General features: G+C 30.3%; 1 protein-coding gene and 1 pseudogene across 4 annotated transcripts in view; one reads left to right on the top strand and one right to left on the bottom strand.

Annotated features, from left to right (window-relative positions):
* Positions 1 to 24,365, top strand: part of LOC149878393 (TATA-binding protein-associated factor 172-like) — a 74,220-nt gene that overhangs the window by 31,858 nt on the left and 17,997 nt on the right. For all 4 annotated transcript variants that reach the window (XM_090072445.1, XM_090072443.1, XM_090072444.1 and 1 more), the window contains exons 18-29: positions 2,811 to 3,142; positions 3,406 to 3,523; positions 3,774 to 3,998; positions 4,179 to 4,280; positions 9,974 to 10,103; positions 10,214 to 10,326; positions 12,215 to 12,416; positions 14,764 to 14,912; positions 15,213 to 15,365; positions 18,709 to 18,769; positions 20,301 to 20,377; positions 21,814 to 21,965. In XM_090072445.1, the coding sequence (XP_089928571.1) occupies positions 2,811 to 3,142; positions 3,406 to 3,523; positions 3,774 to 3,998; positions 4,179 to 4,280; positions 9,974 to 10,103; positions 10,214 to 10,326; positions 12,215 to 12,416; positions 14,764 to 14,912; positions 15,213 to 15,365; positions 18,709 to 18,769; positions 20,301 to 20,377; positions 21,814 to 21,965 (1,814 nt within the window). The remainder of the gene's footprint in view (positions 1 to 2,810; positions 3,143 to 3,405; positions 3,524 to 3,773; positions 3,999 to 4,178; positions 4,281 to 9,973; positions 10,104 to 10,213; positions 10,327 to 12,214; positions 12,417 to 14,763; positions 14,913 to 15,212; positions 15,366 to 18,708; positions 18,770 to 20,300; positions 20,378 to 21,813; positions 21,966 to 24,365) is intronic.
* LOC149878394 (uncharacterized) lies at positions 13,089 to 14,364 on the bottom strand (annotated as a pseudogene).

Here is a 24,365-nt window from a genome sequence, read left to right as displayed (position 1 = left end):
ATCCATATTATGGATGTAATTTTGAATGTTTGTATCTTTGCCACTGAACAGAAAAATCATGATGAAGAGTTTCTAAAGATTGTTCACTGAAAGGACCAAGGGATTTTTTCTTCATTCTGATAAAATCATCAATGTGAAATAGGCACTTTTGGGGTCACAATCCTAGACTTAAAAAAGATGTCCGAAATTCTTCAATTTTTTTTCATATTCCTTGTCAAGGATGTTTCTAAAGCAGGCTCTAACAACAGTACTAAATTTTTTGAATGCATCAATGATGGCCAAAACTGATGAATCTAGGTTCTCAAAGAGCTGATCTATCACTTCAATATTATTCAGGAGTTTTTGGCAATCATTGCCAGCAAATTGTCTGCCGTGATATGGTTGGATTGTGATGTTGAGTCTTTTTGGCCACTCATCTGCTTCTGCAATGCTTCTTTTAGTACTTTGAACAAGTGATTTACTATCCCAATAAGTAGACGATGTTTTATTGGGGGAAGTAGTTCAAAAATAAATTTGCTTGGATCAGCTTTTAGAAGTGGTTTATGGACAAGATTGCTGAAAAACTTTGCCCTCCTAATGTCAGCACCTTTTGAAAGAAAGTCTGTGTAACAATTTTGAAGATCAGACAATGTCCTGAGCACACCTTTTTCAGCTAAATTCTTAGCTTCACTATCACAGTATGGATGTGAGCTAGAGTGACATTGCAAACCACATAAAATGTTAGCAACTTTCAAGTTGCAAAGTCTACATTTCCAGGTTGAACAAGCTCAATAAAGTTTTTGATGTTGCTGTAATTCTCATGTAGATCCTCTGCAACTGCAATTAGAAATTGCTTTTTAACTCCACTGTCTTTTAAAGCTTGACAGGTGACAATTTTTTTTTAAGTTGGACTCCTTGAATCATCTTCATCATTCATTCCCAACCTTTATGAGATTACCTGCTTGAAGTTGTCTCTTAAGTGAAATTTCTGCTAGAAAGTCAGAGAGATTTTTGCAGTGAACAACTGTGTACTCTTTGTGTGGCTTTTTTTTTGCCTGAGATGCAATTGTAGTTTTTGTAAAAAAATTTGCAAGTTGCAACCCTGCTTCATGAAAATTTGCTCAATAGTTTGGCTCAAAAAGAGGCAATTTGGAAACCAAATTTAGTGTTGTTGCAAGTTTTTTGACTCTAATATTAGACATGCCTGTAGCTTGCTGAATTTTTACCAGGTCTTGGGCAATTTAAAGACGAATTTTAAAAAACCTTGTTATGAAATATAATCTTAGAACAGACAAAATGGGATCATTAAAAACAGGAAAAGTACAAAGTTTAAGTTACCGAGGGTAACAGGTAATGGATGACCTCCCTCAGTCACTGACAGCCTGATTATCCCACCTTATGATGATTCTTGACCTTTGATAGTTGCAGAGGCTATCTGTTCAAAAACTTTTTTATTTTCTGTTGAAATTTCTCTAAGATTTAAATTCGAAGAAGTAAAGTTGTATTTATGAGGTAAGCCTTTCCCTAGTGGTGACAAACAATCTGAACATCTTTTCAGGGGATTTGTGGGATTTGAAGTTGTAGAATTATCCAAAGGATGTTTTTCAGTCATCTTCAGCTTACCAATTTGGCAAATCAGGCAGTTACAGTTGGAACCTCTTGTCACAGTGTTAACATTGATAGTTTGAAAATTGTAAAGAGTAGGCAGCTTGACAGATACTCCTCTTTCAACCCCTCAAAATTGATTTCTACACATTTCACATATTCCAGTTGGAACTCTAGAGTCCAAAAAGTCTATGTCTGTTGCAAAAATGTTTTTGAATCTCTCAAAGGTTACACCAAAAATTGGTGAATTGCACTTTTTCATACATACAACACACACTGTTTTTCTACACTCTTCATGAGATTTGGCACTATTGGGCATTTTGAAAGAGTCCAAGTAAAGTTAAAATTACAAAAAGTACTTGTTTTTGTTTTCATTTGATTAAGCATTTATTTTATTGTCAGCAACTAATAAAAAAATTTACATTTTTACAGCTTCTTTATTTCACATGGTTATTTTTTATCAAATGTTATTTTTTCTAGTGATTATCTATCAAATTTTATAGTTATAAATAAGTATCATCTTTTCTTCCTTATGTCTTTAGGAAAGGAGCAAATAGCATGAGAAAAAGTCATTTTTTTCCTTGGATGTAGGCAGATGATTTCAATTTTTTTATTTTTTGAAACATGGACACCAAAGTGGGCACCAAACCCAATTAGTTTTATTTTTTGAGCATGACTTTTATGTTTTGAGACTCTCCGGGTAGGTGTATGATAGAAATTATCACTCTTTCAGCACTGTGGTTGTCAATTTAAATTACTATTATTTTTGATGATTTGAATTAGAATCACTCATGGCTATTAAAAAAAAATCAAAGACAACGCTACTGAAATAAATGACACATATTGCTTTCATTCCTGAAAAAAATAGATTTAACTGAACTGCAATAAATGTAAGTTTATGAAGGATCCTGCTGTTTTAGTTCTAGGGTTAAGATCTGGTATTGAAACATAACATATCTTTTGTTTCAAAACTTATTTGCAAAATTTTGCTTAAACATTAAGATGATAAGAAATCATTTTTCATTATAATCATTTATGTAAAGAACTGCAGTAACTGCAAAATTAGCTTTAATTTGTTTTGTTTTTCTGTTACAGCGTAATTAAAAGCAAAAGATAATGCAAGATTAAAATTTTAGATTTAGTGCCTATGTACTAATAGTGATATTTGCTTTAAATTGTTTAAAGAAATATGTGTTTTTATTGGGTAATAAATATTTTCTTTTTAGAAAGCTATGTTAACAGATGCACTCATTTCAAGACTTAATGGAGTTCTTTTTGAACAAATAATATATGAGGAGCTTATATATCACCACCAACGTTTACAATCAGATACCCAGTCTCTTGTATATTGTTTCAGTGAACACAGTATTGACGTATCTTGTGGAATACTAATGGGATCATTCAACCTAGATACAGCTACAGATATTGCAACAACTCAATTTAATAAGGAACTCTCAAATCTTTCTCCTAAAGCTGCAAAATTAGCCAGTTCCAAGCAACAAAATTTAATTATAACTATATCAAATATGAGAGCAGAGTTCATTAAGTTACATACAAGGTCTGTAGTTTACATTTTAATATATTTATTATTTTATCTGCTACTGAAATTAAAAATTGTTTTACAATATGTCTTTTTTAAATTTTTATACTTGTGTTATAATAGCTCTTTATAGTTGCAACATTTTAATAAACATCATCTTGCACTAAACTAATTTTTTTTTGAGGTTTTGGTTTTAAATTTCAACTGATGACACCCAAATCAAAATTCTATTATTACTTTTATTTTGAGAATAAGTTGTTTTTTCTGTTTTAATTCTTTAGAGTTCAAGCAAGTGTAGCTGCAACCCTAGTTGCATATGATAAATTGACCGAAAAACTAAATCCAGTGATACGACCTATTATGGATTCAGTAAAACAGGAGGATGAAATACAGTTGCAGGTCTTACTTTATAACAAACACAAAGTGTAAAGAAGAGTTTTTATTTATTAATGCTGCATTTTCTTTTAAATGAAAACTATTTGTCTAATTTAGTTGTCATAAAAAAGCACTTATGTTTTTAATTATCAATTTTATTCAATTTTAGCTTTTTCTAGAAATAGATATAATATGTTTAGTGATACTTTTACTGAAGTATCTGCATTGTTTATTACTTGAATGTTAAAGCATGCATTTTTTAAATATTTTTTAGAAAAGAACAGCAATTGCTCTCTCTCAACTACTAACTTTATGCATTACCAAGCTCCCATGCCCTAATAAAAAAATTCTTAAAAATCTATTTACATTTGCATGCAGTGATTCAAGTCGAACTCCACCCATTTTATTAGATGAAAGTTTTAGTTATGCAGGTGATGATGGCCGTAGAATAATCTGCAACTCTACTGTTGGTATTCTCACTTTACAACAGAAGCAAAAGGTAGAGTGTTGGTTTCTTACACTAGTTTACTAGAAATTACAGAATTTACTAGTTTGGAAAGAAACTTAATAAAGCAAAAATGAATTTAAAACTAAATCTAACTTCAAAAAATTTGTGACATAGTTGTAAAAATTAAGCTTTTATAAAATTCTTTTTTTTTTTATTTCTTGATAACTTAAGACAGCAGAAAAGGAGCTGCTAAGCAAACGCATTCGTTTTTCAAGAAACAATTCTCAACAAGCTAAAGAGCATAATGCTTCTCTTACAGAGGAGTTGAAAGAGGTAAAAAGAAGACTTTTAAGATGTTTTGTATTCCTGTTGTGTTAGTTTTTTATTGTTTTATGCAGCATGTACATTATCTTCCAAAACTATAGAAATACCTATTGAAGTTTATAAAAATATTGTAATACACTATGGACTATTTTGATTTCAACACAAAGAAACTTTAGTTTAGATAAAATATAGCATAAGCATCTATTCTATAGAAAAATTGTACTATTATTAATAGCTCTTAAAGTTCTTAATAGGATTTAGGTCATGAGATTGTATAGAGTATGCATTACAGTGATTTTATTTGTATGAAACCATGATTTGATAAATTTTGCCTATATGAATATTTTTTTGCTGCACAATAACTAAACAACCCTGAATCATTTAATAGTTGTCATACAGTATTTTCTGAAATATCAAGTACTACTAATTAAAATCTTTAGTATTTTATGTATAAAAGACTAGTTGCAAAACTATTAAGTCTTCCTTTACTAAAACCCAGATTCAAAATAAAAAAATTATGATTAAATTGCAGTGTTGTTCTACAATTTCACAGTATTAGAATTAAAGTCCCCTTTGTCAATACAAAGTAAGGAAATCTTTCTGTTAGACATTTTTTTCTGCAGCTCATAAATGATTTCTTTATTTCATTTGAAACTTCCTTAGCCTTTTCCATGCTTTTAAAATTAGAAAAATAGGTAAACTATAAAACTTCAAAATTATTTTGACAATTAGTTATCATTCACTGCTTTTAAAACATCTCCAAGTAATTTAATGATCAAATTTTACAAATAATTTGGCCTTTAACTATTCTTTTGTTCGTAAGAACTTGATTTAATTGCAGAGTATGATACTGTTTCTAAACTTTTGCACAGAATAACAACATTTATTGAAATGTTGTTATTTTTACACTGTTTAGTATTCATGCAAAAAACAGTTAAAAGAGTCATACAAGTGAGAACAAAGCAAGAATATATTCCAAATGTAGCAAATAGTATATATATAATAAAGGTTTTTATGTTAAAACTGTTTTACAATTATTTAAAAAGTTTTTGAAGTCATCTTAGTTATTGGGTTGTTCTAAACATTTACACACTACTTTATGTAATTTTTATGAACTTATTTTTCTTATGTACTTTTTTTAAATCTATTTTGCATATGCTCACAAATATTTTGTAATTTAAGTTTAATTAAGTTCAAGGTACCTAAATACACTTTAGGGTGGTCCTTATTCATTACAAAAAAAATTTTCTTCAGTTTTCTGACGGGGCACCCCCTTCAATGGTTGATGTTTATGAAAAAATAATTGTACTGAAAATTTTATTTGAAAAAAATACATTTTAGGGGTCTCTACCGCAGAGTTTATATCTATAAAAGTGCCCACAGAAGGCTCATATGCTCAGTATTCTACAATATGAATGATTAGGACAAATATGATCACAGAGCACAACATTGCTTTATTGAAGCACATTTAAACAACTGTTACAGTGTTACATATTGTAATTATTATTGTCCTTCTGTGTTGAGACTGTCAAAGTGACAAAAACCGTCTAGTTAGTCCATTGCCAGGGTATTCTTCGCTCGATCAGGAAATCGCTGGCGGTACTTCTTTACAATTAAGAGAAGGCACTGTTTCTGCTCCTCATCGTTTGTGTGCAGCTTGTTGTATTCGTCCATTAAGGCAACTACACGTTCTGCTATGTCATTCACAACTCTCATACTACTGACAGTGTTCTTCGCCAACTGATAGTGAGCATCTGCAGACCAGAGCTTCACATCTTTGTTGAGGAAAGTTGACGGTAGACCAGTGATGGTGAAGAATCTACGACTGCTCTCGGTGACAAAGTCTTCCAAGTTCTTGGAGCTCACCAGCGTAGGATCAACAGTTATCCTCTTCAAAGGATATTCTGCACCCAGTGCTTGCAGGGCACTGACCATGAGATGTTTAGTGTCATCGGAGACTTCGTCATCAAAGAAAGCCAATGCAATCAGTTCTTCTGACAAGTACCACAAATGTCCTAAAATTTTCTTCATTGCGATTTGAGAGACTGCTTGATTCTGTGCCTTGTATTTGTCGATCTCCTTGATAAGCTCGAGATCAACACGAGGCGAAGATGGCGCTGACGGCGCTCTAAACCAGGCCTTGACAGAGTCACTGTGAAAATACACACGTCTGCTATTCCCTTCTCTTCTTTCTTTGTCATCTTGAACTGGCTTCTCAGCATCTATATTTTCAATGAATAAATAGCCTTGGCCATCCATCTGGCTCGATGCAGTCCTGCCGGAGCTTTGAATGAGCATCCTTGAGATGGAACGCCTCCCAGAAACATTATTGTCAGCTCTAGCAGTTCGCGATAATCATCACGAGGCTGAAACTGTTGCAGTTGGTTTTCAGTAAATGCAATAATTTCATTTGCAACACTGGAAACGGCACTGTGTATGATGTCATTCGAACTAGATGCCTGAAAGTTTGACCGGTCAATGATTTCCCAACTGCTTTGAAACCTTTTAAAAATCATAATGTCTGGACCCTTTGAAGGGCCAAGAGAAAGAGTAACCATTGCCTCAAAGACTATTTCTAAAATGTGATGACGGCAAGCAAGCCAGAGCAAATCTTTGTCAAACTTCTGCTCCAGTAGGATGCAAGCACCATTTCTTGGACCACTATTGACGGAAGTAGTGTCGAAGCACACGCACTTGACTTTATCAGCTATGCCCCACGCTACAGTTACATCATAAACAGCTGTTGCTGCAGCTTCTCCAGTTCCAGATGGCAGCTTCGTTACACAAAGAAGTTGGTCAACTCCTAGTCCAGACACGAGGATTGGGAGCGGGTCCACAATTTTTTTGCTACTGATATCTTCCAGCAATTTCCCATCCCAGTGTATTGTTAGTGGAACTGTTGGCTTGAATTCTGCTTTCAAGTTCTCTGCCATTCTCTGCCTACATTTCATCCTTTCTCTTCGAATGGATGATCGATTGATATTAAACTCTGCTGGGTCATGACCGAGGTGCTGCAGTGCTGGAGTCAGGACTAGTGCAGCATTTCTATCACTGACCTTTGCCATATCCAGACATACTGCTAACTTGTCATTCAGTATTTTGTGTGTGCCACGTTTACGTTTAGTTCTCTTTGAAGTTGTGGTTGATGATGGCTCACCAAATGCTTCATTATCATTACCAGACTCCTGTTCGCTTTCGGAATTCTGAAGAATAGCTTTCTCCTCTCTGGCCACTCTGTCCTGTTCTTCTCTCTCTTTTCTTCTCTTGAAGTTTTCTTCTCTACTGTGAACATCTCTTTCTCTTTTGGCCATGGCTTTGTCAACACTTCCCATCTTACCACGTCGTCCCGCCTCACGCTGAGCTAACAGGAACTCCCTGTCCTCCTGCATGCTAATCATCTTCATGGCGTCCGCATGAGCAATGTCAAAAAGACTCTCTAAGCCATCCTTCCATTCTTCTTCCTTCTTCAGTAGACTTTCAGAGCGCTTTGCTTTATTTTCCTTATTTTTCTTCAGTTTGTCATATTCATGGAACAGACATTCAACTTTTTCACCAATGTGTTTCTTCAACCGTGTTGGGATGCGGGCTTTAGCCCACACTTCAAGAACGTCATTAGTTGTTGAATGTGATGCTTCACCAACGGTCTGTTTGGTGGCCTCTTTGTAATAGAAGAAAAGTGCCATGACTTCCTTCTTTGACGGTAACTTTGTAGAGCTGAGAATTTCAGGCATTTGGCCTATCAGCCACAACTCAGTTTCTCGTCTTGTAGTTGGTTTCGAAGTCCTACAGCAAGCATTGGCCATCTCCCTTAAAATAATAAATTTTATTTGTTACCATCCAATTTAATTATTCAAATTATATGTAATTTCTAACAAAAACTTATAGAGCTCAGAAAACTAACTGACAAAATTTATGCTATGCAATATAAATAAACAACAATGACATGAAAACTCTGACAAGGTCTAAAACCAATAAATAAAATACACAATTATGTGCATAAATGAAAAGTCAAGTTCGATACTATGGCACTCAGGCAATTGATATTAATGAACAATTTAAAATGGATTTAGCACAGCGGATCGGTCATTCTGTCTGTTTTATAATAATTCATTGTTAAATCAATATAATTTGGCAAATTAATATTTAAACAAAAATAAACAAAGAAAACACTCACTTTTGATCCAGTATCCACTAGGTCAGTTGTTACCGAAGTTTCCCTGAGAGAGTCAGTAGTCACTAATTCAGATTCATCAAATATTATTGTTATATTGAGTGTCTATCAGTGTCTGATTACAAATGGCTGACAGCTGGTGAAATACATTCTGGATAATTTAACAATAAATAAGTAACATCATATTGATAAATTATGCAGGCGGTATAGTGTGCAGTGAAAGAGTTCACCAGCATAACAACTAGTGACATGCAGCCACGGAACCCCACATTATACTTAACTATTATATATGTGGTAGGGACCTCTAAATGTTTTCAGATTTAGCTGATTTTTTTTGTGAATTTTTTATGCATGCATATAAACAAAATTCAAGGGTGCCCTGTACAAAAATCAAACTTTGAAAATTAAGGACCACCCTAATACACTTAAGTTATGAAAAATTGAGTTAAGTTATAGAAAAATATGCAAAATAAAGACCAGAAAAATAGGAAGCAGTTAAATCAAATGCAACAGCATTCTCTGATCCTGCATCTAATAAACCAAGGGAAAACAGAAGGTAAACTAGGGGAATACAGGCTATACAATTTTAGTTGGTTTTACATAGAATATTATTTTAAATACTAAAGCAAAACAAAGAGTTTTTTGAAAATCAAGAGTTACTAATTTTTTCAAATCTAAGTTCCTCATTAAATATAAGAAAAAGTAGAAATTGATTATAGTAATTTACACAAATAATTTCTTATGCTAATTAGCATATCTACCTGTACTTTAAAAACTAAATTAAGAGTCCGCTAAATTAAGATCTTTGAAAATAGCTTATTAATAACATCTCCTAATAGATTTAAGACTTCTCCAAAAGCATAAGCTTAAAAAAAAAAACTTAAGCTGCGTTGGAATTACTATCACTTTAAATTATTTAGATTTTTCAAAAATAAGTTGAGGTATTTCTTTTAAGCTTGTACTGCTCTAAGCTTTTGCCTGAAAGAAAATTAAAAAAGTTATCACAATCTTAGTTTATGGCTCAAGTTATGAAATGGAGGGTGATCCCCCTATTCTTATTCCAAATTTATATTCAAACCACATTTTTTCAGTGCAAAACTCAGGAATGAAAGTTTTTATTTTTAGTTAACCCCATGCCTATTTACTTTTCAAAAAAATTGTTATTCAGATATTAATCCTAGTAATCTGTTTCATTGTTCTTGCCAAAAGATTTAACACTAAAGAAAATTTGAAAAACTAAAAAACAAAAAAATAAAACACAGAAAATTTCTGGAAAATTTTTTCAATTTAAACTTTATTTTCAATTCTCAAGACTAAATCCAGTGTGCACCATTGAGACTGTGGTTTCTTCAATTTAGCAACTTTGCCTCTTAATTTACCAAGGTCTAATTCATACAGATAATCATGTTTTTTTTTGTTTTTTTACAAAATTATTTTTTGGTAATTTTTTTCTTACAAAAAGAAAAATATATTTGGCTTCTTACAACTTATTCTGAGTATTTATGCTTTTTTTGTATCAAATTTTTTCCAGAATGTACGACAGCAGCAAGTGCAATGTGAAGGGGCATCAATAGCTCTTTCAACCTGTGTTAAGAAAATGGGTGAATCACTATGTGAAAAGTTGCCAGATCTTTGGGAAGGCACATTTGTTGTATTACAAGGTAACTTTGCAGTTGAAAACTATAATTGTTTATTTGTTATTGGAAATATCTTAATTTGTAGTTTGCAAAACTTTTTAAAATTCTTCATCAAAATTTTCCAAATTTTCAAGGTTGCTCATCTCAATATGAAAAAGATGATTTTGAAAAAATGAAGCAAATAATAACTTCAATGCAGGTTTTAGAAATAATAGCACCACATTTGCATCCTAAATTAAAAAAAAAAGTGAGTGAATAATGAATTTATTATAAAGAATTTATTTTTTAATTTTCTTCATCAAAAATTGTTTCTCAATATATACAGTGCTTCCAGAAAGTATTAGCGCACTCGTAATTTTTTTATTATGGACAACTTCAAATCAATATAAATTGTAAAGTAATTTAAATTTTGAACTAATTTTTTTTTTAAATGAAAGGTAAAGTAATGAAATTAAATTATAATGTCAAATATTGTCAACCTGCTTGTTTTTTTTATGAGTTAATTAGAAGTTTAATGACTACTCGGAAAAATGTCTGAAATTAAGCGTGCAAAAGTATTAGCGCACTCATTTAAAATGTATTAGCACACTCGTTTAAATCCTTTGGGAAAAACTTTTTTGGTTAATTTTTGTTAAAAACTCTCTGCCGATTAATAATAGTCAATAAAAAATATAAGAGGAATAAATTGAAGTGTCGGAAAATCATTTGAAATACAGTTAGTTAAAACTTTAAAATTGCAAGAACAAAAGTATGGGTTTAAGGAGCATATCAATTGAAACAAAGTGGCAAGTTGTTGGCCTGAACAAAAGTGGTCTCAGCAATCGAGAAATCGGACGTCAACTTGAAATCAGTGAATGCAGCGTTAGAACAACGCTCAAAAATTATAATGAGTTTGGAACAGTCAAAGACAAAAGTCGCTCTGGTTGTCCCAAAAAAATGTCAGAAAGGGACGAAAATAAAGCAGTTATGCTCACTAGACGCAACCCAAACATGAGCATAGCTGAAATCGCCTCAGACCTGAATACAGCGTTGGGTGCACATCAAGTTAGCCGATCAACAATTAGCAAGCTTATGAAGAAAAAACACCTCAATTCATACCTTACAACAAAGAAGCCACTATTAAGTATCAAAGACCGTCTCAAGCGTAGAAAATGGTGCAAAGAGAGAGCTGCATGGACTGTAGAGCAATGGAGAAAAGTAATTTTCTCGGATGAGTCAAATTTTGAAATTATTAATCGCAAGAAAAGGGTTGTCGCGAGGAGATACAAAAACGAAAAATATAATCCTCGTTTTATCATGTCAAAAGTTCAAGGAGGAGGAGGTTCAATTGACATTTGGGGCTACATTGCTGGATCTAGCAATGGACTGGCGCATCTTTACACTGATCGCCTTAATCAACATTGATATAGAGAGATATTAGAAGATTATTTAAAGCCATCAATGGACGTTTTTAAGGCTGACTCCACCTGGCAATTTCAACAAGATAACGCTCCTTGCCACACAGCACGCTCAATAAAGCAATACATGGAAGAAAAATGGTTGAATCTAATGCCTTGGCCCGCTCGCTCACCTGATTTAAATCCTATTGAAAATCTTTGGAGTTGGATGGACTGCAAATTACAAAAAAGCAAGCCCACTAACTTGGTGCAGCTCAAAACGCAAATCCAAGAGTTGTGGAACACCGTGCCACAAGAACTAATCAGAAAACTTATAGATTCTATGCCGCATAGAGTCTTGGCATGCCTTAAAAACAAAGGTGGTCACATAAAATATTAAACTTTCTTAGAATCTTTGAAAAACTGTAAGTGCGCTAATACTTTTGCACGCTTAATTTCAGACATTTTTCTGAGAAGTCATTAAACTTCTAATTAACTCATAAAAAAAACAAGCAGGTTGACAATATTTGACATTATAATTTAATTTCATTGCTTTAACCTTTCATTTAAAAAAAAAATTAGTTCAAAATTTAAATTACTTTACAATTTATATTGATTTGAAGTTGTCCATAATAAAAAAATTACGAGTGCGTTAATACTTTCTGGAAGCACTGTATTGCATTTAATTTAGTTTTAAGAATTTGTAATTGATTAGTTATTTATTTTTTTGAGTTGGAGCTTTTTTATTTTTATTTTTAGCTTATTGAAATTCTTCCATGCTTGGCTTTTTGTCTCAATCATGCTTATACTTCAATTCGACACATGTCAGCAAGATGTTTTGGGGTGCTTAGTAAAATAAGAACAATAGATACCATGAACTTTATTTTGACAGATGTTATAGGAATTTTAGAGCAGAGTGATAACCCAGCTGGAAGACAAGGGGTCATAGAAGCATTGTATTGTATCTTTTTTTTTCAACTTTTTTATTTCAGGTTCAGTTTTAGGTCACCAAAAAGTTATATTTTTTTATAATGATATCACGTTTATTATCAGATGAAAAGCAATATTTTATTTTTGTAACCTAAAAAGAAATATTTTGGATAAAAAATAGATACTATAAAAGTGTCTTTGCACAAAAAGTCTACTTTAAACTCCTATTATATTAATGTGTAATAGTAAATTATTTATTTATGATATCTAAAATCTATTCTAATTGGTAATTTTTTTATTACAAATTACAAATTATTTTTTGAAGATTGTTTAAAAAATGTTCAAAATTAACCAGGGGTCTGTGCAACTTTGTGCAACATGAATAAAGTTACAATAGTTTTATGACATGTATGAGAATCTTCAAAGTAACCTCTTTTTTCTTACCTTTTGAAGGATTAGTAATTGTAAGAGTAGTTTAATTAAAAACAAAAAATCAGTTATATTATTATTTTGCTTAATAAAGAATGTAAAATAATATGAAATGATAAAAGAATATTGAACACAACCTTATTAAAAACACAAATCACACAGAAAATTTCCTTTTTATGTGAGTAAACTTGAGCAAAAAGAATTAAAGGCTTTTTTTTTTTTTAATTTAAAAAACAAAGATAACAAAACACAGATCAAAAGCCCCATTGAAAGTCTAATGCGGCACTTTTTCATTTTCTTTACAGGCTTCAATAACGTTTGGAGAGATGTGAGAGGATAAGTTATTGCCTAACAGAACTCTAACTCTTAATTTCTTTTTTAAAGAAGGTAAAACTAGAGAAAAAAAACACTTTTCAAAAACTACTCCATTTTATCATCCACTTTTAGTGCTGAAGTATCTGGCTGCTTTAAGACCTCCTACGCACCAAGTTGACCACAGATTAGTTGCTTTATAAATAACAAAAGGTGGTAAAAGTTCACCTGCTGCATTACCTGATGTTATTATGAAAATATTTGTCTTGGAAGTGTTTCTTACATTTGTGGGATATTTATGGCTTCTTTTTACCAAGCATTTTTATGAGCCAGGGTCATCAATTAGATTTGTTTTGTCATAGTTGTATATGTTGCATGATGGAACATTTTGTTTGGTTTTGCTAAGATGTTAAATATATTCTTTTAGGTTTTCATTAACATTTACTTGTGATTTTTTTACATTTGGCACAAATTTATTTGTTAGCTCTAGAGGCATTTGTAAAAATGAGTTGATTAAATCAGGCCCAGGAAAGACTTTACATTCTTTTACTTTTCAGAAGTGACAGAATTATAGAGGTAATTGTTCATAATTTGGCATAAGTCTTTTTTACTGATAGGAAATCCAAAATGATTTAATTGAATGGTATATTTGAGAAAGAGAGCCCCCACTAATTGGGAAAAATAACCAGGCTTTAAGTCATATTTACCAGGCTTTAAGTCATATTTTCCTTTCAACTTGAAATGAATCATTCTTTGACTAACACCATATTTTACAACAGCTTGCTCTTGTGTCAGCTTTTTAGATTTTACATCTTCAAGATTTTTACTTTTTAGATTTTAGATTTTCACATTTGGATAGGTTGTCCTCTGTATAGTCTTTGTATTTTCTGGTCTTAATCTCCTTTTTGTAATGAAAATATCTTCAAAAAACATACCATTTATTTAATTTGACCCTGTGTTACCCAAGAAATTGAAACTATAAAAAAAATATGAAATAACTCTGCTTATATAAAATATTACCATAAAGTTTTAGAAAGTATTGCTGTTGAATGACCAATGACATTTATGGTAACTTTTAACACTGTGCAAAGTTACCCCAATATCTACCAAATAATTATATAAAACTTTTTTTATGTATTTATGTGGGTTTAACACTTAGTTTACTTCAAACCAATATCATAATAAAAATCTTCAAGCAGTTTATTCTCTTTTGAGTTCAATTCTGATCTGCTGCACATATAAAAGTTACAAGAATTTTTTTTTTTCTTCTGTTTCTGTTTAAAGTGAATGACAAATTTGCATTTATAAAACTATTTTACATAAGTTTTGTATTGAAATTAGAACAAATAATAATTCAAATAAGATTTGCATTTGTAGTTCAATCTTTTAATTGCTAGAGAGTTAAACATCTTTGACATGTTGTAGTGCAAAGTTAACAGCAGCTATGCAAATTAAGGCACTTTTATGGTATGTATTATAAAAATGTTGGAAATTTTTACTTCTTAGAAAATCTTAAAAGCAAAGTTCATTAATTAATTTGTTCAAAAGTGTAAAATGTTATGATAGCTGAAGTATTGCTTCAAAAAAATTCCGGCTATTTATTTTATTTGAAGTTGTTCTTTAATGCTATTTGTAAGATGTGATTGAGAACCTTGGTCTTGACATATTGCCATACATTGTACTCCTGGTTATTCCAATACTAGCTCGAATGAGTGATCACATGGAAGATATACGTCTAATTGCTACAAATTGTTTTGCTACATTAGTCCAACTGATGCCACTTGAAGTTTGTTTATTTTATATACTTTTACTTAGTTTTCTTGTCATTATTGTTATTAATTTTAAAGAAGCGTTATAAAAAGTAGTTTTGAAAAACTAAACTTATCCTCTTAAAAACTAGTTTCTTTTTTGTTTGCTAATAGTAAAAGAATTACCTCAGACTTCACCTGAGCTAAATCTTTTCATGTTACTCTTGAAATTTTTCATTAATTCACACAAAAGTATTTTGGTACACATGGTATGCTAAACTGGTATGTTGTTTCAATTTAATGGGTTTTTATTTTAATGTCTAAACTTTTTTTTTTAGTCTAGTGTACCAGATACTGAAAGTATGTCAAAAGAGTTAGTTAAAAAAAAAATTATTGAACGCAGATTTTTAGAACAGTTGCTTGATGGTACAAAGTTAGATCAGTACCTTATTCCAATACCTATAAACTGTGAACTTCGAAAATACCAGCAGGTATTCATTTCTGTTTTAAGTTTTTTAGCAGCTTTTGAAACCTAATTACTAACACCGTTTATACTAAAATGATAATACTAATTAAAAACACTTTTTGTATTTGATATAAGTTCTCCTTATATGTTTTTGTTATATATGTTTTTTAGTATCTTTAGTTTTTTATGCAAACCTTTTTCTGCTGTTATTCATCTATGATATTATGAATAAATTAAAATAATTTATCAAATTTAAGGGGATTTAAGTAAGTTTAAGAAGGCTCAAATAATATTTTTAGTCTTTCCTACATCCTGTAACCAATAAATTTTAATCCTTAAATGCCTAAAGCAGCATAAAATGCTCAAAAACTTTTTGGTACAAGTAATCCTATTTGCATTAAAAAATTGGGAAAATTTTTTTTTTGTCAAAAAAAAATGATAATAACAACAAAACACTTTTTTGAATTGTGTCAAAACTTATACAATGGTCAAAATTGTACAAATATTTTACACAATTTTAATTTTTGTGACTTTATCTTAAGTGTTCTAGCCTATTTAAATTAATAAGTTGAAGCAGATTTTAAATGATTATTGATACTCAAATTAAAGGGCCAGGGAATTTATGCAAAAAAGTTAAACTATTTGTTAAAAAACAATTACTTTTATGTAAAGATAGTAGCAGAAATATTTAAAAATACTTATGAATGAAAAACTTCAAAACAGTTTCTTTCTTTGTTAAGGCAAAGCCATGTATTGCATTTCTTAAAACTTATATGTGATAGTCCTGACTTGCAGGACAAACACCTCTGTTGCTTTTCATTGTAGCATGGTATATGGTCAAACCCATCCTTTCTTATATCATTTGAAGGATTTCCTTTAACTCAAGCTGCCTTTTTTGGTGGTTGCAGGATACAATCTAAGGATTATCTTTCACAAGTAAATTTGATCAGATTCTTAGCAACTTCTGCAAGAAAGCATTTAAATTACATGAACTGGCCATCAGGTCTAAAAATCTTCAAGTCACTCTAGTACAGAAACCATGCATTTACAACAGCAATTTGAATTGTATGAAACCAAATATAGGTGTACCATCTCTGTGTTCTCAATCTTGGCTTTTACAATGCACACATCATATTTGACTTGTCTGTGCCACCCATATATTGATTATATACATGGACAATTTTGAGCTGCTTTATATTTATCTTTTGCTTCAATGAACGATCATATCTGCAAACAGTGTGAAGTGGTTCAATGCTTACATGTGAAGATACTAAATTAACTGATTTGTTATCATACCAGCGAACTGCAACCACATTTGAAGCTATATCAACTTAAAAATCAAAGGCTCCTCTGCCTTGCTTTTTCAAACCCTTTTCATTCAGCAACAAACACTTCTTCATTCATGAACCTCTAATTGTTCCTACAAAATAAATGTTACACTTCCTCAATTCAACTATCAAGGGCAAGTTTGTAAAATAGTTGGCAGCGAAGACTTTGAAGTTGTGTTTGTCAGGCATTAAAAAGTCAAAAATTGACTATTTAAATTGACTACTACATCTGCACTGATACCAAAACTTATATCAGAATTGCTTATAACTTCCATTGATAAATATTAGTCATACAAAAAGCCTGAAATGCCACTTCGACCCCAAAGCTTGAAGCGCCACTTATGTGGCTTTTTTGGCAAGTACTGATGCAGCAGGGACTTTGTTTTAAAAGGAACCATTATCTCATCAGCAGCATGAAACTCTTCTGGTGAAACTCTCAGAAAGTTTTGGCAGAGCTCTGTTATCCATGCTCATAACTTCCATGTGGTCATTTGCTTTTTCTTCCTTGGCTATTCTTAAATTGTTTACAAAATGAATATTCCAAAGAATAGTTTCAAATTTGTTCCTTCCCATAACTGAAGAAACCCCATCATAGGTCAATATTTTTTAATTTTCCCAATATGATCTTTGACTTGGGAGCCTTACCAAACACATCCTGAGAAATTCTCAATATCCTTTCTAAATATGCTTTTTTCTGCACCTTTTGATTGCAAAATATAAATATTTGTTCACTCTGTGGTGTTGTTCAACATCTCATCACTAACAAACAATTTAAAATATTGAAAGGGTGATTTTTCCACATCTGGTGTTGGTTTCATTTCAGGCTCCTTGAAGGTTACGTCATCAAAGTTCTTACTTCTCCATTTGTAGGTAGTTGATGCGGTATTATTTTTGTTAATAGGTTTCTCATTAGCATTCTCAACTGGTCTTGATGCTAATGGATCATCATCACTTGTTGAATCATATTCATTCTCAGTTACTTCTTCAATATTAGTATTAGCTGCATCATTTATCAAATCAAACTCATTGTCACTTTCTAAACTCTACCCAAAATTACTTTCTCCATCAAATACATAGTTTAAAACATCAGAGTTTTTTTATTTCTATTCATCTAAACAAATATAAAAGGAAACTTTTTTCTATATTTGTTTAAATGAATAAAAAAAAAATTTGAGCTTTTTTGAAAAAGGTTTCATATTTAAACAGCCATTGTATCAAATTTGATACAAACTTGTTACAAATTTGATACAAATGCAAATAGCACATGTTATGCATATTAAAAAAAACAAAAACATGAAATGGTTAGTAAAGCTTTCCTGTACCTTGATTTAAAAAAATAAATAAATAAAAAACAGCACAAAAATTTATAAAACCAATGTGAAATAGAAGTAAAAACAGCACTTAGTAAACACCATGTGAACCACTACTTGCAAATGCCATTTTCAAATGCTTATAAACTGAAAAATCTACCCTGATGAAAAGTACTAATTGTATGGAATCGAAAATTCACTTCTCACATTTGTAACAATTGGTGTTTTCAGAAAAAAGTAAGCTTCCATTTAAAAAATACTGTGGTTTAAAATTTGGGTATTAGATTTGATACCTGGGTTCATTAAGGGTTAACAAACTTTTACATTCATAAACTAAATGGCTTAAAAAGTATGTTTAAAATAATGCTACTGCAAGCATTTTCTTTTAAAGCACAATTAGAAAATTCTGTTATCATTTCTGAAATTTTAATCATAAATATTAGTCAAAAATTAAATTGTTGTTATAGTTCTTTTGTTCTACTCTCTAACATTCATGTTACATTTACATGAATTTATATTTCTTTTATAAATATTCTTCATCAATGTCAGTACTTTAAACATATCAAATAAACTATTAAGAAAAAATCAGAATCTTATGTAAAAACATATAAATACATTTTTAAATGTATACATAAATTTTGCAGTTTTAAATGTATACATTTCTACTGCAGAACCATTTATGAATATAAATTTAATTTGATACCTAATTTTAAATTTTTTTGCTTTAAAGGATGGTGTCAACTGGTTAGCATTTTTGAAAAAATATAATTTGCATGGAATCCTTTGTGATGGTATGTTAATACCTTTTATAAATCATGTTTTTAAACAAGTGTTTTTTTTTTCAATTTTATTACTAATTTGACTTCTATAATCAGTAATAAATGTGTATAAGAATATTGTTAAAGGTAAACTTCATTACTAAAACTGTTTATGTATATACACTTTCCAACAAAACTAATTGAACACATATTAAAGTTTATAAAAATGTAGTACAGTATGATTATTTTGATCTCAATACAGAAAAAATTCCATTCATATATCTCTTCTTAGCAAAATAGATACAAAAATTATACTATTGTTTTCAACTCCAAAACTAGAGAACCTTTTAAAAGTATATCATCAAAGTCAAATCAGTAAATGATGATAGCATATCCTGCTCTTAACAATCTCAGTACATCCATAGATGTCTCATCATGATGTTACATCACAGCCTACACCCTATGATTGTCAATTTGAACTTGTTTTATTTGTGACCAAGCATTTGAAGTTTCTGATACAATTCTTCAGCATTTCTAAACCTACTATGCAGATCATTCTTTATCATTAAGTTTATTTTATATATATATTTATAAATTTTCATTAGGATTTAGTTCGTGAGGTTGTGTAGCCCTTTGCATTATGGTGATTTTATTTGTATAAAATCATGATTTGATGAATTTTTATGTGTTTGGTATCATTGTCCTATTGGAAGATCCACCATAGAGGCATATTTTCATCTACAAAAGGCAACATTTGATTCTATTTTTCTATTATACTTTCTATGTGATAGAGTGGTTCCAATCCAGAAAATCCTAAAAAACACTCTCAAACAATCAATCTTTTGCCACCCCCATGTTTCAAGGTTCCATTAGTATACACTTATTTTAGTTGTTTGCCAAAGGGTCTTTTCACATTTTATTTACCATCTAAGCCTTTCAGGCTAAACTATGACTCATCTAACCATGTTTGTTTCTACGTTCTAACATCCAAATTCTGAAAGCCTTTGAAAACTCTAAATGTGTTTTTTGGTTCTCTGCCCTTATAAATTAATTTTTGCTGTACAATAACTATACAACCATGCAATAGTTGTCATGCAGTATTAGATATCAAGTTCTAATTTGCAATTGTGTCTCTGGTATCAGCTAATGCTCTTTTTCATGTGCCTAGTAATTTTTTAATCATTATGAAGAGTACTTTTCTTGTGTTGTCCACTTAAAAGCTCAGTTTTAACAGTTTCTTTGATTCTATTTTATTAGCTAATCAACTTATAACCATTTTTGACATTTTATACTTCTTGGAAATCTTTCTGTTAGACACTTTTTTCCACAGCTCATAAATGATTTCTTTATTTCATTTGAAACTTCCTTAGCCTTTTTCATGCTTTAGAAAATAGAAAAATAGGTAAGCTATAAAACTTCAAAATTATTTTGACAATTAGTTATAATTCACTGCTTTTAAAACATCTCCAAGTAATTTAATGGCATTGTATGTCTAAAAGTAAAATACATTTGTTTTTTTATTTTAAATATTTATGCACTGATTTTTCCTTTTATGCCAAAATAGATATGGGTTTAGGCAAAACTCTTCAATCAATTTGTATAATGGCAGCTGATCACTTTGATTCATTGAAAAAATATAAGGTAAATTTAATGCTTTTGTTTTTTAAATGTAATATTCAAAACCTCTCTTAAGCTTAGTACTATCTTAAAATTTTACAAACAGCTTGTGTGGAATTATTTAGAGAAAAGTCTCTTAACGGTCTAATTTTTTTTAATTGAGTGTTTTAGTTTGTTAAAAGAAAAACCAACTAGTTATACAATTGATAAGATAAAATAGTAAAAATAAAAGTAATTACAGAAAAATGATAAATTATCATGGTGTGACCTAACAAAGTCCTATGCTTTAAGAAAGTCTTAATTTAACAAATGACAAATTTTGTATATATAAAATAAATATTTAGAGAAAAAATTTAGTTCTTTAAACTAACTAGATATCTAGTTAAAATACATAATCTAAAAACTCTTAACAAATTATAAGACCCAATAATTTCTTTAGCTAATACTCAAAAGAATATTAGCCAAAAAAATTATTGGGTTTTCTGCTTACATTTAAATTAGAAAGGATTAGTTGAATTTTTGAGCTTTTTCTTGCTGAGTCTAGAGTCTTCTCTACTGGTTTTGAATATGCTAGATTTAAAATCAGATTTTTAAAATTTAGCCTGGATTTAAGAACTTGATATAGAACCAATACAACCAAGTGATGATGAAAATGACAATATTTCAGTAAAGAAGAATTATTTCACAAAAATTTTCTTTTGTTTGGTTTTCTATTATGAAAAATATTGATATGTTTTGTTAAATGCTATCAGAAATATTGGCTTTCACATTTTTGTTGCTAAATTCCTATGAATGTTTTCAAGTTTATCCCTTTTTTATCTATGGCTTTTACATATTTAATCAAATCCAGGTTAAAATGGAATAGTATGAATGCAATTCTATTTATAACTAACTTACGTTTATGCTGTTTTCTCTAAATTTTAAGTGATATCTGATGGTCCATTTCTTTCTTTTCTAATGCTCAGGTTTCAGTCTATTATCACATCAATAAGGGAAATATTTTATATACCTTTCCCAGCAGTAGATAAATCACCATCAATCATCATCTACTTGTAATCAGTTTATCTTAAACATGATCTCAATTCTAAAATAATTCTTCACAGGTTTCTTGATTTTACTGTGATTGAGTTATTGTTATTGAGCAAAAATAATTTTTCACAGGTTTCTTGATCTGTGAGTGAGTTATTGTTATTGAGCAAAAATAAACACCCATCAAACTTTGTCAATGATTGAGAGAGTAGTTTTCACATCAATTTAAAAATTGTAATGAAGTCCTCTATAATAACATATTGCTGCAAAAATATGTTTTTAATATCTGAAAAAAATATTCTTTTTAACAAATTTTCATTCTGTGAGAAATCCTTTTAAATTAGTTCTTCAATGTTAGTAATTTTTCTTCAGATGTTTACAAAAACTATTAAAATTTTTGTTTAAGTAGAAAATTTAAATTTTTTTTTAAGGCATCTTTAAAAGAAGATTTCAAGCCGCTTCCCTCTTTAGTTATATGTCCACCAACATTAACAGAACACTGGTGTTATGAAGTAGAAAAGTTTTGTCAGAAAGAGCATCTAAATCCTATAAATTACACAGGAACACCCTGTGAGAGACAAAGGTTAGTAAAATATGGAACTAAAATTTTTGTTAAATAATTTTTTATCTTATCTTTAAAAAGTTCTCAATTTTAAGTATTTAATTTTTGGTGTATAATCAGAATCAAATGGTATGAAGTAATACATAAAACATTTGAAAATATACAGTCCCTGATCAAATTATTAGCCCATGTTGCTATTTTTGTAATTTTTCTCATTCTAGTAATAAAATTTGATTTTTTCTTCAAAAATACAAAAACAAATTTTTTATTTATATAAAATATAATTTGTTTCTAACAAAAAATACACAAAATTTTGATAAAAATATGTTTATTAAGAGAAATTCTCAATATTTAGTTGATCCTCCTTTATTTTTAATCACTGCACAAAGGCGATTTGGCATACTATAGAGATAATTTTTTTTTTGCTTATTTGAAAACCACTTCTCCAATTGAGGTAAAAGACAAGTTTCAATAACTTTTTTGTATTGATCCTGTTTTAATATTCCATCTAAAATGAATAGTCAACCATGGCCTTTCCCGCTGATAACCGACCAAAACATGACTTCAGAAGGATGTTTAATTGTTTGGATTATACAATCTTCATCGAATTTTTCATTGACAGACCTTTTGACATATTGAGCCTTTTGAGTCATTATTTCTATGGTAGACTCATCGCTGAAGCATTCCTGAAGAAAATAGAATAAAAATTATCACAGAATATTAAGACTTAAATATTAAGAAAAAAACTTCTAATCATTGTATTATAATGACTTACCGATTTCCAGTCATCAACAGCAAAACTACGATACTTCTTTGCCCAATCCAGGCATTTTTTTCTCTTTGCTTTGGTTAATTTTGGCATTTGTGCTGGCCTTCTACTTCTAATGCCCAATCCATGCAAACTTCGTCAAACAGTGATTGTTGCTACATTTGTTCCCACCTCATTTAACTTGCTGGTTATTACAGAACATGTTGCAAATCTATTTTCTTTTACTATTTTTACTAGCATTCTCTCATTACTGGTTGTTATTTTTACTGAAACTATTTTAAGAAATAAAAATTGGTTTTTATAAAAAAGTACATAATAAAGTATTGAAATAATTGCTTAAAAATTGTTCCAAAATATATTATAATACAAATCTTATGTAATTAAATAACAATGGTTAAAAAAAATATCACTACACTTAAAAAAACATAAAATCATTATGGATGACAAAAATGAATTTTATGAATTAAACAGGTACCACTTATTCCCCTGAAATTGTAACCACCCTTAATATAATTTTATATTTCTAAAAACTTCAATGTGTTAAGTTATAAACAAAAAAATATAAATCAACTAGTAACAATATTGCAATCAGATTTAAATGGCACCAAAAACATTAAATCCTCAAAAATAACCAAAATTAATAAGGTGAGCTAATAATTTGATCAGGGACTGTAAGTATGAAGTACTTAGGTCGTTAGGAAAGTTCGTAGAACTTCATCTATAAAGATACAATGAGACAGGAAATAATTAAATATTTATATATCATTTTAAACTGCGTTTAATTATGAACATTTTAAGTACTTGTTGAAGTATTTTGAATGTTTATTAAAAAAGTTATTTAAATTTTACTATATACGTTTTCAAGAAAAAATTTAAAAATGGATAAATTTGAATATCGAGCATATATTAAAACCTGTGCTCTACTTGGAGTTTCAGCACAAGCCATAACCGATGAGTTGGTTTTAGTTCATGGTGACCAAGCTCCAAAATATAGTACAGTTGCCAAGTGGGCTACTTTATTTAAAGATGGTAGAGAGAGTCTCGAAGATGATCCTCGCTCAGGGCACCCTCAAACCACGTATACAGCTGAGAATATTGAACGTGTGCGAGCCATTATTGAAGAAAATCCTCATGCAACACATGATATAATTGAAGCCCTGACATCGATTAATCGCTTTACAATCAACAAAATCATTCACAACGTACTTAAAAAAAGAAAATTAACATCACGTTGGATACCCCACAAGTTAACCAATCAAAATCGCAAGAATAGAGTTGAGGCATGTAAGGAAAATTTAGCTCTTTTCAGAAACGGTCCATGGAGACTATGTGATATTATTACAGGGGATGAGTCGTGGTTTTATTTGAGACAAGTTGGACACAAGTCGGCTAGCGCTAGTTGGGTCGGTGAAGGTGAAAGTCCAAGAACTATAGTAAGATGTGACAGGTTTCAGCCGAAAAACATGTTCTACATCTTCTTCAAAACAACAGGTGTTGTTCATTTGGGTTATGTTGAAAAGAAAGACACCATTACTAGCGAATATTATATAAAAAATTGTTTGAAACCTCTTATATGCGAAATAAATAAGCAAAGACCTAAAACAGGCACTCAAAATTTCAAATTTCTCCATGATAACGCTCGACCCCATGTG

Source organism: Hydra viridissima, unplaced genomic scaffold (assembly GCF_058129835.1).
Source record: "Hydra viridissima isolate aposymbiotic clone 2 unplaced genomic scaffold, HvirCarnegie_v1 scaffold_15, whole genome shotgun sequence".
NCBI classification, from domain to species: domain Eukaryota; kingdom Metazoa; phylum Cnidaria; class Hydrozoa; order Anthoathecata; family Hydridae; genus Hydra; species Hydra viridissima.
Note: the sequence above shows the minus strand (reverse complement) of the source record. Positions and strands in the feature narration are given on the sequence as shown.